Genomic DNA, 12674 nt, shown 5'->3' on the forward strand with positions numbered 1-12674 from the left:
TTGACAAAATACGAAACATACACATTATTTATTTCATCATAAAACATTCAAATTTCTCCAAATTTACTTAAATTCTCAACTTAATAACAAAATTGACAAAATACAAAGCATACACATTATTTATTTCATCATAAAACACTTAAGTTACAAAATCAAACTCAATTTCATCAAATGACAAACAAATATAATTTTTTAAAATCTTAAATAAATCCTAGCATGTACAAATTATATATTCATACAACAAGTTTCTATAAAAAAAAGCTATAAAATAAAAAAACACATAGACAAACTACATATACTATATAAAAAAGTGAAACAATTAATATAAAAAATGGGTTATAACAATTTTTTTTGATAAATTTACTTACTTGATGTAGTGTATCTTCAAAAACAAATTGAACCAAACAAGAGACACTGATAAACTAAGTGTTGGAGTGATTGTATTTATGATGATGAAAGCTTGATTTGTAACAACATAAAGGGGGTGCTGTTTTTTAAAAAAAAAAGAAGAAAAAAAAAAGAAGAAATGAGAGAGGGGAAGAGGGGTCTAATAGATTATAAATTAAATATTATTGATAAATGAGAGAGGGAAAGAGGGGTCTGATAGATTATAAATTAAATATTATTGATAAATTCAATAAAAAAATTAGTGATGATTATATTTTATTTGTAATTCAGTTTGAAATATACATCATATTTTCTAATGAAAATAACAAGGAAATACCTACTTTTTTTTTTTTATTCATTCCTTGGTTTTCATTTGTAATTTCTTTGATATTTATTGATAAAAAATTTCTATTAGTAAATGCTAACAAAAATAACAATATTATATTTTGTTGGTAAATATCATTTTAATTCATCAAAAATATTTTTTCATTAATATTTTTATTTGTATTTAATAATTTTTGAAAGTAGTGAAGTTACGAGACTCCAAACCTTTTCATTCATGAAAAATATTCATGTTAAAAAAAGTACAATCATCATGTAATCGGAGCAGATCATGACAAGAAGAAGAAAAACCAAGCACATCAAGGTTATCTATCATAGCAAGTTAACCTATGTTTCTTTGGCTTAGACCTTTACAAGTTACATCCACGATACAGCAGCAGAGGGGCCAAATTATCCATGATTTTGGCCATATATCTGCCTTAAATCACAATCCTCTCATTTTTTTCATAAAATAAAATAAAATACAGGACGTTCGAACCTAAAAAAAGAAAAGAAAAACCTAAACAACGCCCAAACACAATTTTCTTTTTTTATTCTTAAACGTTGAGTTTTTATTAATTATTTTTAATTTTATTATTTAATATTTAATTTATTTTAAATTAAAATTTATAATTTATTTTGATTAAAAAAAACAGGAGGGGCCAAACGGCACCGTTCAACGAACTGCAACACCCAGCGAGCAGAATCTACCATTGCTTACACTTCAGACTAGAAAGTTATGCAGAAGGTCCACTTTGGTCACCGAACTCTCTCTAATTTCCTCAAACAACATATCCATAAACTAGACAAAATGTTTAAAAACAGGACCATAATATCAAATCAAAGCAGATAGAAAGGAAAAATGGAGGTAGGTTTAGCATATCTCACAGCCTCACAATCCACAAGCAGCCCTCTATGTTTCTCCAATCGCAACAGTTTCATTAACAAGAATCATCTTCTGCTACCAATCACCAGTGACACCAGCACTACTATTAGTGTTTGCAGTAAAAGACGAAAACCCATCTGTGTTAAGGCGTCGAAGAGTTCATTCGATGCTAATACCGCAAGACAGACTTTGGCTAGCAACTGGGATGTTGAAAAGTTCTCATCTTTTGCTAATTCAGCTCCTACTTTGCCAAAATTTGAGGAATTGGATACTACCAACATGCTTCTCCGTCAAAGAATAATTTTTTTGGGCTCTCAAGTATTTTTCTTTTCTTTTCTTTTTTGAATTGATGTTAAAAGTTGTGTAGAATTTGTTTCTGTACGAAGTTTGTTGCTGGGTTTTTGTTTTGGGACTAATTGATGGATTTTGTAGGTGGTTTTTTTCTCCTTTTGTTTTGTAAGGTTTGTAGATGTTATATATATATAATATTGGTTATCAAAGTATTGGTCTCTAGTATCTTGAGGTGGCCCTTTAGTTTTGTAGGCTGATATAATTTTTCCTTTTATCTGACAAGTTGGGGAGGCTGGAATTATTTGTAGGATTTTGTAGCCTGGTATGTGTAGTTCTTTTTTGCGGGAGTAGTTGTTAGGTTTTGGATGACTTATTAGCACTGTATTTGTTTTGTTAGAGATATTAGAAGTGAGGTTTTCTGATGTTGCTACGTAGTGTTTCACCGAACCTATGTATTATGATGTGGTTTTGGGGGAGTAATTGCTGAACTTGTTAGGTGAGTTTCTTACTATTGTTTGATTGCGGCATATTTGTTTTGGTAATGATGTTGGAACAGAGGTTTTAGATGGGTCTTTCTCTATGTAGTGGATGGTAATTAAATCTTCGATTGTGTGTGTGTGTGTGTGTGTTTTCTGGTCTGCTGGCTTAACCATTGGCATTCTGAGATGGGTTTTGCTGATTATTGTCATATTAGTTCCTTATTGTGAAATTTATGGCCTTCGGGTTTCATTTTTTAGAATTGTGGTAGTTTTAAATCTGGATGCTATTATGCGTGCAAGTGATAGAGATGCTAGCAATATATCGAGGATTTCCAGCTTTCCTGGTTTTTAAACATGCTTAAGAATGGCAAAAGGCTGGTTTAATTTTACTTACTCTGACTGTTATTTGGCAGGTGGATGACGTGGCAGCAGATTTTATTATCAGTCAGCTATTATTTCTGGATGCTGAAGACCCCAAAAAAGACATCAAATTGTTTATTAATTCTCCTGGGGGTTCTGTCACTGCTGGTACGTGGATAGGTTTATATAATATGCTTGATTTTTCAGTGCTCTATTTCCTTTTTCATCAATCCTTTTTTATTTTCATTTTCCCTTTATATATCTCCATATACTTTGAAGTTTATGGTTCCTACATAGAAATTGCTGTTTGTAAAGGCCTTAGGATTGCTAAAATAATTTGAGCTACTAGATCAACATTGTGTAATCTGTTACTGATAATTATACTGGACTGTATCAGACCAATTAAAGGGTGATTTCAAGAATAGAATTAATCTTGGAAATGAATGTTTTTCCATATGATTCCTGTGATATTTTTAGTATCTGAAATCTGCTTCTTTTTTTTTCATGGAGTCTGATATGTCATCCAAGTTGCAACCAATTAAACATACCCAATTCTTGTTAGCTTAGGATTATGTTATACCATTTGTGACTAATTCTGTAACTATGCATTCTAATTCAATGATTTCGAATATGTGGTGGAAACTCTTTGTTATTATTGGTGTATCTTGGATCATCTCCTGAATATCGTGAAGGAAATGTTATGTCTACACTTCATCTGATTTGGGAGGGTGAATATGTGGTTGGAGCTCAATTTAACAATCTTTAAGTATCAAACTGTATTGATGCAATTGCATTGAGATCTGGCTTCTTTCTAGAGCACATCCTCTGGGTGATTTTTTGTTTTGTTTTACCAGCTGATGTTCAATGGGTTTTGAGAGCCCTATTGTTACATTTTTCTTGTCATATTCTTTTCCCCAGGAGGATGAGTTAGTCTCCCATTGTCATGGTTCATTTTCTGTATCTTAATTAAATAATGTCATTCTTTGATCTAAACTAAAAGAATTTTATGGCATTCTGTAAATGGTTGGGTAGAATTAAAGGTTTGAATCTTTACGGTATGACATTGTGCGTTTTATTTGGGTCTATAAAGCTCCTGGTTATACTCTTATTCCTTTTATCTTTCCCTTCACGCATTGCTTCATTAAGGACTGGGAATTTATGACGCGATGAAGTTGTGCAAGGCTGATGTTTCAACTATTTGCCTTGGGCTTGCTGCATCCATGGGAGCATTTCTTCTTTCTGCTGGTTCCAAAGGCAAGAGATTTTGCATGCCCAATGGGAGGGTGATGATTCATCAGCCACTTGGAACTGCTGGAGGCAAAGTAAGTCTTTAGTCCCCTTGTACTTATGTTTTCATATTCTGCCTATTTTATTGTGCATATATATTGAAAAACCCTTGCACTAGGAACGTTGAATGGGTGAAATCTATGAGTTCGATGTAATTTCCAGCTTGAAATTCAGTAAGGGATAATGTTACAAGTGCTCACCTTCCAATCCAACAACTTTTTGATATGTAACTGGAGATTCTCTAAGAGGTGACTTCTAGAAGAAAGTGATTCTCATAATTAGCACTTAAAGTAATTTGTAGCATCAGACCATCTGATTAGTAGAACTTTAAAACCTGTTCCATAGAAGAGTATTAAATTGCCTAACAAGGTGACAAAGTCACTGGATCACCTTTTACTATATTGTTCTGAGGTTCTGCACTTCCTTCTTTGTGCCCATTCTGGAGTTTGGTTGGGTGATATTTTTTTCCCTAAAAGATTTACACTTTGGATGGTGGGTATGTGATTAAATTAAGAGCCCGGTTGTTTTTGCGGCCAACCCTTCAGTTGGCTGCAAAAACAAACAAAGCCTCAAGACTAGTGGAGGTTTAATTTATGCTCTATTTCCTGTTCCTGGAAAGGAAAGGAGGATGATGTTGAGATCATAATTTTGGTTGAAGCTGCAGATAGCTCTAGGTTTTGAGTGGATCAAGAACAGATTTTCTCCATTGATCATAACTTCGGTTGAAGCTACACTTCTTTAGATTTGATCTAAAGTTTTATCAACACTTGAATTTAGCTATCTTTTCTGGTCAATTTGGTTTTAAAAAGGGTGTAACTTAGTTCGTAAAATACTGCAAGACAATAATTACTATAAGATGTTTAGGGTCACTCTAGTTGTATGATACTCTTGAAAATACTGACTGGCAAAATGATAGTTTTCAAAACTGCTTGACATGTTTTTCTGAGCACTTGCATGTGATTTCAGGCATCAGAAATGAGCATCCGGATAAGAGAAATGAGTTACCACAAGATTAAGCTGAACAAGATATTATCAAGAATAACAGGGAAGCCTCTAGAGCAGGTTAGATATCAAATGATATTTCCTTTTATCACTCACCATCCAATGTTCCTGTAGTTTGGTTTGATCTTCCCTGCTGTTTCTTTTCTTTCCTCCCTCATTCATTGTTGTGTGCAGGTTGAAGTTGACACTGATCGTGACAATTTCATGAATGCTTGGGAAGCTAAAGAATATGGGTTGGTAGATGAAGTTATTGATGATGGTAAGCCAGGACTAGTTGCACCGCTTACAGATGCTTCACCTCCACCAAAAACTCGGGTGTGGGATCTTTGGAAAATTGAAGGGAGCAAGAAAGCTAAGAATAATTTGCCTTCAGAGCATAAAATGCTACAAAATGGATATGTTGGAGGAAGTGATGGGGATAGAGGCATGGACCAGGAAAAGGAAACACCAAGTCCGGTATAAGATTCGAGACACGTTTGGATTTGTTGACCTGTCAAAGCAGCTGTGCTATGTAATGTTGTGAAAGTAGATTATGGATTAGTAAGTATAAATTTTGAAAAACGGAAAGGCCACATGTTTTCTATTATTTGTACATTTACTTCGAATAGTGTTGATTTCCTTCAAATGTGGTTTTTATAAATATAAATGTGCATTTAATCCAGGATAAAACTAGTGAAAGATTACGATTGTTTTTGACTTGTCTTATTGGTTATAATTAAACGAATTTTCATCGAATTAACTTGTTTCGCTTGAATTAGTATATTCACCATGTGGATTCCCGAAACCTGACAATTCGAAATCCTTGAGGCTACCATTTCAAACGAATATTCAGAATTTTTCTACTGTCCATGAGGCAAACTCTCCAGTGGAAAATCTCTAGTCCCCTGAAAACCGTCGTGGGTTTACCATCACGGTTATGGATGCCTGTTTTTCTGAGGCATGCGCATGCCCACTGTCACTCGGTAGTTTGCAGGGCAATTGTGCTACTAAAAGCTATGATCCGATGGTTACTCGTTTCAATTGATAGCACTGTCTACGTGGATTGCAAGCAAATTGGCATGAACAAATACCCTGAAAATTGGCACTACCATATACACCTACATTCCTTTTCAAATTCACAAGAACCATGCTGATGTAACTAAACTACAGAAGAGGTGCTGATCTAACTATACTACAGGAGAGAAAGAGTACAGGAAACCTAAATGCTAAGTTTCTCAAATGCAGCATTTTGGCTCGAGATTCCATCTACATCAGCTGTGGGAGAAAATTTCATCAAGTTTCACATTTGCCGTGGTTTGAATGCTGAACTGAATCAGCCATCCTGACAACCACATTATGTGATCTCGATCTCCGAGTAATAAGCATGACTTCAACCATCAGATAGAGAAGACTGAGTCACCACCACTGCTTTCGCTATCACTGCCACTGCTCCCACTCTCACTTCCACTACTGTCACTTCCACTGCTTCCGCTTGAGCTTGAATTTTGTCCCTTCATTCCTTCTGCATTCAGGGCTTTAAGGGCTTCGGCAGCATTAGGACCTTTGTCAACTGCATTCAGGGCTTTAAGGGCTTCTGCAGCATTAGGGCCTTTGTCAATGTCATCATCACTGATATCTACATCAGCAATCTCATCATCTGTTTCTGCTTGATGTGGCAAGTTAATATCAATGTTAAGAACAGTGCGTGGCAATCCCTTCTCTGAAGCTTTGTCCTTGTTAGCAGTTTCACAGCCATCATCATCATCATTGACTATGTCCACCTGTTCCTCGGATTCATTCTTGGGGTCTGGTGATGAGGTGGATAGGTTAGGAGGAAATAATAGATGCTCCATGCTCTTCTCATCCTCAAGTTCTGCACCAGGCAAAGAGAAAGCTGAGCCAATCCATCAACCCAAGGAAGGATGGGATACAGCAGTGGTAAACATACGAGGCAAGGTTGTAACAAATGGGGATAAACTACTAGTAAAGACCTTCAGTACAAACAACATCCATCATCTTGTCAAGCTTATAGGTCTAAAGAACAACTAATATCAACCAGTATATCCATCAACAGTTACTATAGAAAAGAAGTATACCTAAGCTTTCTGAGACACCAGTGCCAATCTGTTCCATCTGAACCTGCACACAATTATATTAAGCACAAGAAATATATACACATCAAAATAAAGTCCAAATAAAGTTTCTACCGAAAAAATTAATTCCAAAACCAAACATAAATAACATGTTTGTTTCCCCTGTTCAATCAGCCACCGATCATAAAACATTCTAGATATTCAAATACACCATAGAGTTCATTCAGAAACAAGCAAAGTTGATGAAAAAATGCAGTTTGTGAACAAAAATTGAGAAAGTAAAATCACAATCCTTTTGTTCAAGAATGCTTCCATTTCTGTTACTGAAATTGGATTCATTTTGAAACAAATAAAAGAATACCTAAAGCAGATGCCATCCAATGACACATATTTCAGCATACCATTTTTTTAGAGTTTACAGCAAACTTCAGCAATATCTTCATTCATTCGTGATTTGAAAATGACTCAGAAATTATGAATACTTTCATCTCTAGAAATTGTGCCAACTACATAAAATGTTATCTGGGAAGCAGCAGAGGGAAGAGAGCTTCTCAGATTTATCTAGATTTGGCTGCAAAAGGAATAAACTTCAAATGAAAATCTAGAGGACATAATGGAAAAAAGAAGTGTCAATTCAAGATTTTTCTCCCTTCTCTTCCTGTTTATATATTTTTATTCTAGAAACAGTTTCAAGAAAAAACAAAAGAAATGTGAAATCAATGCACACTTACTGGTGTTTGATGAACCATTCCTTTGTCCAGAGACTCTGAATTCGCTGCTTTACCAACAGGTGGAGAACGAGTTTCAAATGCTGATGCAACCAACGCAACTGTTGCAGCTGCAGCTGCAGACTCACCAGGGAGCCGGACATGTCTCAACCGCTTCACTGCATGATGCAACTGCTCCAAGTGAAAGGTATCCCCATCAAAGAACAAGACAGCATCATTTTCCTTGTAATCCTCACTTACACCCTCAAACATTACGTTGGGTTTTCCCTGTTGGTTGTTGTGATATTCTACACTTACCCTGTTATCCCTGCTCTTATGGAGCAATCCTGGTTGACTCTTATCAATTGAAGCTGGTTTAAATTCATCTAAGAAATACAAAAATAAAATAAATAAATAAATTATTCCCCTCCACTAAAACAACTACCCTTTCTAAAAGTAAATAAATGGAAGCCTTATGCGATCCCACATTTAAAACACCAAGATAAATCCCTTCTTAGATTTTTTCCCAATCATCTTAACCAATGATAGTAAATCCTACATCTTTTACATTTTTCCTCTGTTACCTCTGTACTCGTTACACTCAAGCAAGCAAAGCTGAAAAGAAACAAACTTAATTACCAATCCCTCCATTAGACCACCAACTAATCATGCAAGATTCTAAAAGGAAAACACAAAACTGAAGACTGGAAATTCAAATAAGCTATCATAATTCCAAAACAACGTCATTAAAAACCAAAAAGAACAATTTTGTCACTACTTCACTGATTTTTTTCTGAAACAAAACAGAACGCTGAAAATTTAAAGTCGGATTTAACGGTAAGAACATGCTTACACCGTAAAGTACAGAACTTTGGAGAGGAGTGGTTATGGTGGTCTTGAAAAGAAGAACCTAATTTTATGTCATACCAGCGATCTGGCTCCGGAGCTGTGTCGGGCTCTTCATTGGTGCTATTACGTTTCACCATAATTTAATCTCAATTTGATTTGATTTGGATTGCATGAGAGGAAATTGAAAACCCTAGAATTCTAGGGTTCATTTAATTAGACAAAATCAATTGGGAAATTTTAGGTTAAGAAATTGAAGGTACTTTGGGCTAATAAATTGGAAAAATCTGATGGCTATTTTATCATATAATTATATCCTATTCAATTTTTAATATTTAATATTTTATAAATTTAATTTATGTAATTTTTCATTTAATTTTTTTTAGATTTTAGAAAATTAAATATATCAAATTAAACTAAATTTTTTTATTAGTTAAATTTATATGTTAATTTTCTTGTAATTGACTTGATTTAAATTAAAATTTAATCTTAATAAATTAATCCAAAATATTTTATAAGATATAGCAAGATTTTTGAACTTGATACATTAACTAAATTAATTTTAATTTGATTGTAATAAATAATGATATATATAAGTTGGGTTGAGTTAACAAGGTTAATTTGTCAATTCACTTATAATATTTATTTTTTAGATTTTAAAGTTGGGTTGAGTTAACAAGATTTTAAAATTTTTAATTTGCCACTTCACTTATAATATTTATTTTTTAGATTTTTTAATTTATTATTATATATAATAATTACATTATCTAATTTTAATAAATTAAATCAAATCAAATAATATAAATATCATATAAAAATTAATTTTTTAAATAATTTTTTTACATGTGTTGTGTGGTTTATTAACTAAGAAGTTATTAGAACAATGGTAAAAGTGTTTTTTAAAATATTATTTATTTAAAAATATTTTAAAATAATATTTTTTAAAATAGATCTTTTTTTTAAATTTATTTTTAATATTAATATATCAAAATAATTTAAAAATATAAAAAAATATTTAAAATAAAATTTATTTTAAAAAAATAATTTGCAAGAACCGCCGAGCACCCCCAACAAGTGACAACAGCTAACATGTACCGTGTGAAAACTTGAAAATCATGGTGAGCTTAATTTATTTCATTTTATTATTAATGTAGTTTAATTAATTATAAATACAGTCTTCATCTATAAAATAATATGAAATCGACGAAAAGAATTAAATTACAAACGAATTCAAAAACACAGAAAAGGATTAAGCCATTAATAAATTTAAAAACATGGAAATTAAATAACATAAAATTGACAGCCAAAGATTTACATTTGGAACAATGGTGGTAATGGTAGTGCCGATGGGGGCTGCTGGTGGTGGGGGTGGATGTTGCTGGTGTCTACACCGTGTTGCCTCCACTTATCAAGACTCTGCATAAGTGGTAATAACATAATTATATAAGACTAGATTAAATATAAATTTTAAATTAAATAAATTAATCTGGATTAACTTGATATTATTTAAAATAAATCAGGATTTTTCATTAATTTAAATCTAGTTATATAAACATTATAAAGAGTAACTTCTCAATGCTTTATGTAAATCAAATGAGAGATTTTCCACATCTCAAACTGTTCTTTCTTTCTTTCATTTTTTTTTTTTTGTTTCCAGCCAAACAACAGAAGATCAAGGTAATGTAATAGATGATCATGGAGCAAATGCAAAGGCCTAGACCGCCTGATTGTTTTACTATTTATTTCCCCTTGATGAACAGAGGAATCATGTAAGTGGACACGTGTGACTTGATGGATAGTCATGTATCCTGTTTAAGTGAAGATAATTATTTTTTATTAAGTGAAGATAATCATTTTTCATAGAGTATAATTGATAAAAATATTTTATTTATTATTGAAGTTTCTTGTCAAGTATATGCATTTAACTATTGTCCAAATAATTTTTAACTTCAGCTGTAATAACAATTGTTTTTTAAAATATTTTTAATTATTTTTTATAAAATATAATTAATAAATATATTTTATTTATTATTGAAGTTTCATGTCAAGTATAAACATTGGACTATTGTCCAAATAATTTTTAATTTTATTTTTTAAATATTTTTTATTTAAAAATATATTAAAATAACATATTTTTTATTTAAAAATATATTAAAATAACATATTTTTTTAAAAAAAATTATTTTTGATACCATAAAATTAATTCAAAAACATAAAAATAATTAATTTTAAACAAAAAATTCAAAATTTACCATAACACCATTTAAAACATTGGCTTAGATTACCGCTTGTCAAAAAAAAACATTGTTAGTTTTTTTTTATTTGTTTTTTTTATATGAAAAGAATAGATAAGGGACTGTGAAAGAGGAAATTGGAAGATATTTAAAAATATATTAAAATAATATTTTTAAATTTTTTTTAATATCATGAAGACCTAAAAAACCAATTTAATATTTTTTAAACAAAAATAATTTTAAAAAAAATAATTGTAAGACAAAAACACTCACTCACCAGTTGCTTTGGTGAACTTAGATCCTTGACTTTTATGTGGCATGGTTTGGACAGGGAGAGATGGCGTGGATTGATGGAACAAGGGTGTTGATTACATATTCTTGAAAATGGTTTCCATTAGCTTTCTGTGGATCCAAACTGGCCATGGTGCATTGGCAGGCCTCCAGTTAATATTTTGAGACGTAAGTGTGAATTTTTGTAGCTTGCAAATGATACCGAGCGATCTCCTTGGCTGCAACCTGCTGTTAAACCCCTTCAAATGCATCACCATCTTTAATCCCTTTGAAGAAATGATTCCAGCAACAAAATCAAGCAGCGAATCAAAGCTATTGGTGTTATGGAAATCAGTAAAAACCCAATGGCTAACACTAAGTGTCCCAGTTCCTCACCACAGATAAATCACGACTTAATTTTCAACACGAAGATCTATCCAAAGTTGGAGGAAACCAGGTCTACATCATTCAGGTACGGTGCTCCAGCTACATTGATGATGTTATCCAGCATTCTAGTTAGCCAGTTTGTCATCTTGGAGGTCCGGTAAAGAAAAAATAGAACGTTATCATTTATGAAAGAACCATGGGGCTTCAAAATGCCTTCCCTGGAACAGCCAAATCTTCCAAAAACTGTCGACAACATGAAGAACGCCTGAAAGTTGGCACAAAACTCATGAGGAAATGAACCAAGGGAAATTAAATAAAATGCTCTACTTCTTTCAGCAAACTTCCAGAATATATATATATTTTAATTTTTATCAGACAAATTAATGCAGTCTGCTTTCTTATATTCTTTTAAGTTTTCTCATTTCATTAAACCTCATGGATGAGTATCAAAGAAAGAAGCACATCATCTGCATATGCATTAATGTCAACTGGCTGCTATAACAGTTCAATCACAGGTAGAACGGCAAACTACCATCAATAATTCTGTTTCGGATTAGACTCTGCAGGAAAACACAAACAAGTCTGACATCTCAGTTCTGCATGTGTTCTGACAAGTCAGTTCTGCATGTGTTTATCCTGGAAATCAGAAAAGGTTAAAATCATTGGTTAATATCTGGTTGGATTACAACCTCACGAAATGAAATTAACTGATTTTGTACATGTATTTATCCTGGAAAAATGAGGCAATTTCGTGTTGTTGGAGGAAAAAAAATTGCATGATGAATTGTCATATAGCTAGTTTAAGAAGTACCAAAACCACAACTAATACATTTTGGATTCTCGTGTTTGTGTGCACATACAAATAACCAAGGAACACAATCTTGTCTAACATAGATACATGCAAATGAATGCTTGAGTTTCATTTTCTCCATGATCTCCTCAGTGAAAATTTATCAAATGTTTTCATTATGTTGCCCACTATAATTAAGTGATCAACTGTTTTATCTCTCTATCGAATTAAATAAAATTTACATGAAAATAATCATTTAACATTATACGACACTTTAGTGTGATCTGTTTTAGCTGATTGTTGCCACAACAAATATGATATCACCTCAAAGTGACTAACTCGACCAACCCCTTAT

General features: G+C 32.4%; 2 protein-coding genes and 1 long non-coding RNA gene across 3 annotated transcripts; 1 reads left to right on the forward strand and 2 right to left on the reverse strand.

Annotated features, from left to right (window-relative positions):
- The first annotated feature begins 1524 nt into the window (after window positions 1-1524).
- CLPP3 (CLP protease proteolytic subunit 3) lies at window positions 1525-5674 on the forward strand. Its single transcript, XM_011004505.1, has 5 exons — window positions 1525-1912; window positions 2778-2892; window positions 3871-4046; window positions 4978-5073; window positions 5188-5674. Exons 1-5 carry the CDS (start codon window positions 1571-1573, stop codon window positions 5473-5475), a joined length of 1017 nt encoding a protein of 338 aa, XP_011002807.1. The 5' UTR covers window positions 1525-1570; the 3' UTR covers window positions 5476-5674.
- Window positions 5675-6066: 392 nt separating this feature from the next.
- Window positions 6067-8921, reverse strand: LOC105109720 (ELL-associated factor 2-like). The gene is made up of 4 exons (XM_011004506.1): window positions 8646-8921; window positions 7817-8178; window positions 7089-7131; window positions 6067-6865 (listed from the first exon to the last, which is right to left on the reverse strand). The coding sequence occupies exons 1-4, from the start codon at window positions 8776-8778 to the stop codon at window positions 6390-6392; spliced, it is 1014 nt and encodes a 337-aa protein (XP_011002808.1). The 5' UTR covers window positions 8779-8921; the 3' UTR covers window positions 6067-6389.
- Window positions 8922-11888: 2967 nt separating this feature from the next.
- Window positions 11889-12111, reverse strand: LOC105109721 (uncharacterized). The gene is made up of 2 exons (XR_839313.1): window positions 11992-12111; window positions 11889-11961 (listed from the first exon to the last, which is right to left on the reverse strand). It is a non-coding gene; the product is annotated as an uncharacterized LOC105109721 (long non-coding RNA).
- Window positions 12112-12674: the final 563 nt, after the last annotated feature.

Source organism: Populus euphratica, unplaced genomic scaffold, assembly GCF_000495115.2.
Source record: "Populus euphratica unplaced genomic scaffold, PopEup_1.0 scaffold277.1, whole genome shotgun sequence".
NCBI classification, from domain to species: Eukaryota; Viridiplantae; Streptophyta; class Magnoliopsida; order Malpighiales; family Salicaceae; genus Populus; species Populus euphratica.

Coding starts and splice junctions, on each gene's coding strand:
- CLPP3 (XM_011004505.1), top strand. CDS start 1,571: ATGGAGGTAGGTTTAGCATATCTCACAGCCTCACAATCCACAAGCAGC. Junction 2,893..3,870: donor TGGGGGTTCTGTCACTGCTG/GTACGTGGATAG, acceptor TGCTTCATTAAG/GACTGGGAATTTATGACGCG. Junction 5,074..5,187: donor CAGGGAAGCCTCTAGAGCAG/GTTAGATATCAA, acceptor TGTTGTGTGCAG/GTTGAAGTTGACACTGATCG.
- LOC105109720 (XM_011004506.1), bottom strand. CDS start 8,778: ATGGTGAAACGTAATAGCACCAATGAAGAGCCCGACACAGCTCCGGAG. Junction 8,179..8,645: donor AAAGTTCTGTACTTTACGGT/GTAAGCATGTTC, acceptor TGTATTTCTTAG/ATGAATTTAAACCAGCTTCA. Junction 6,866..7,088: donor TGGTGTCTCAGAAAGCTTAG/GTATACTTCTTT, acceptor TGCCTGGTGCAG/AACTTGAGGATGAGAAGAGC.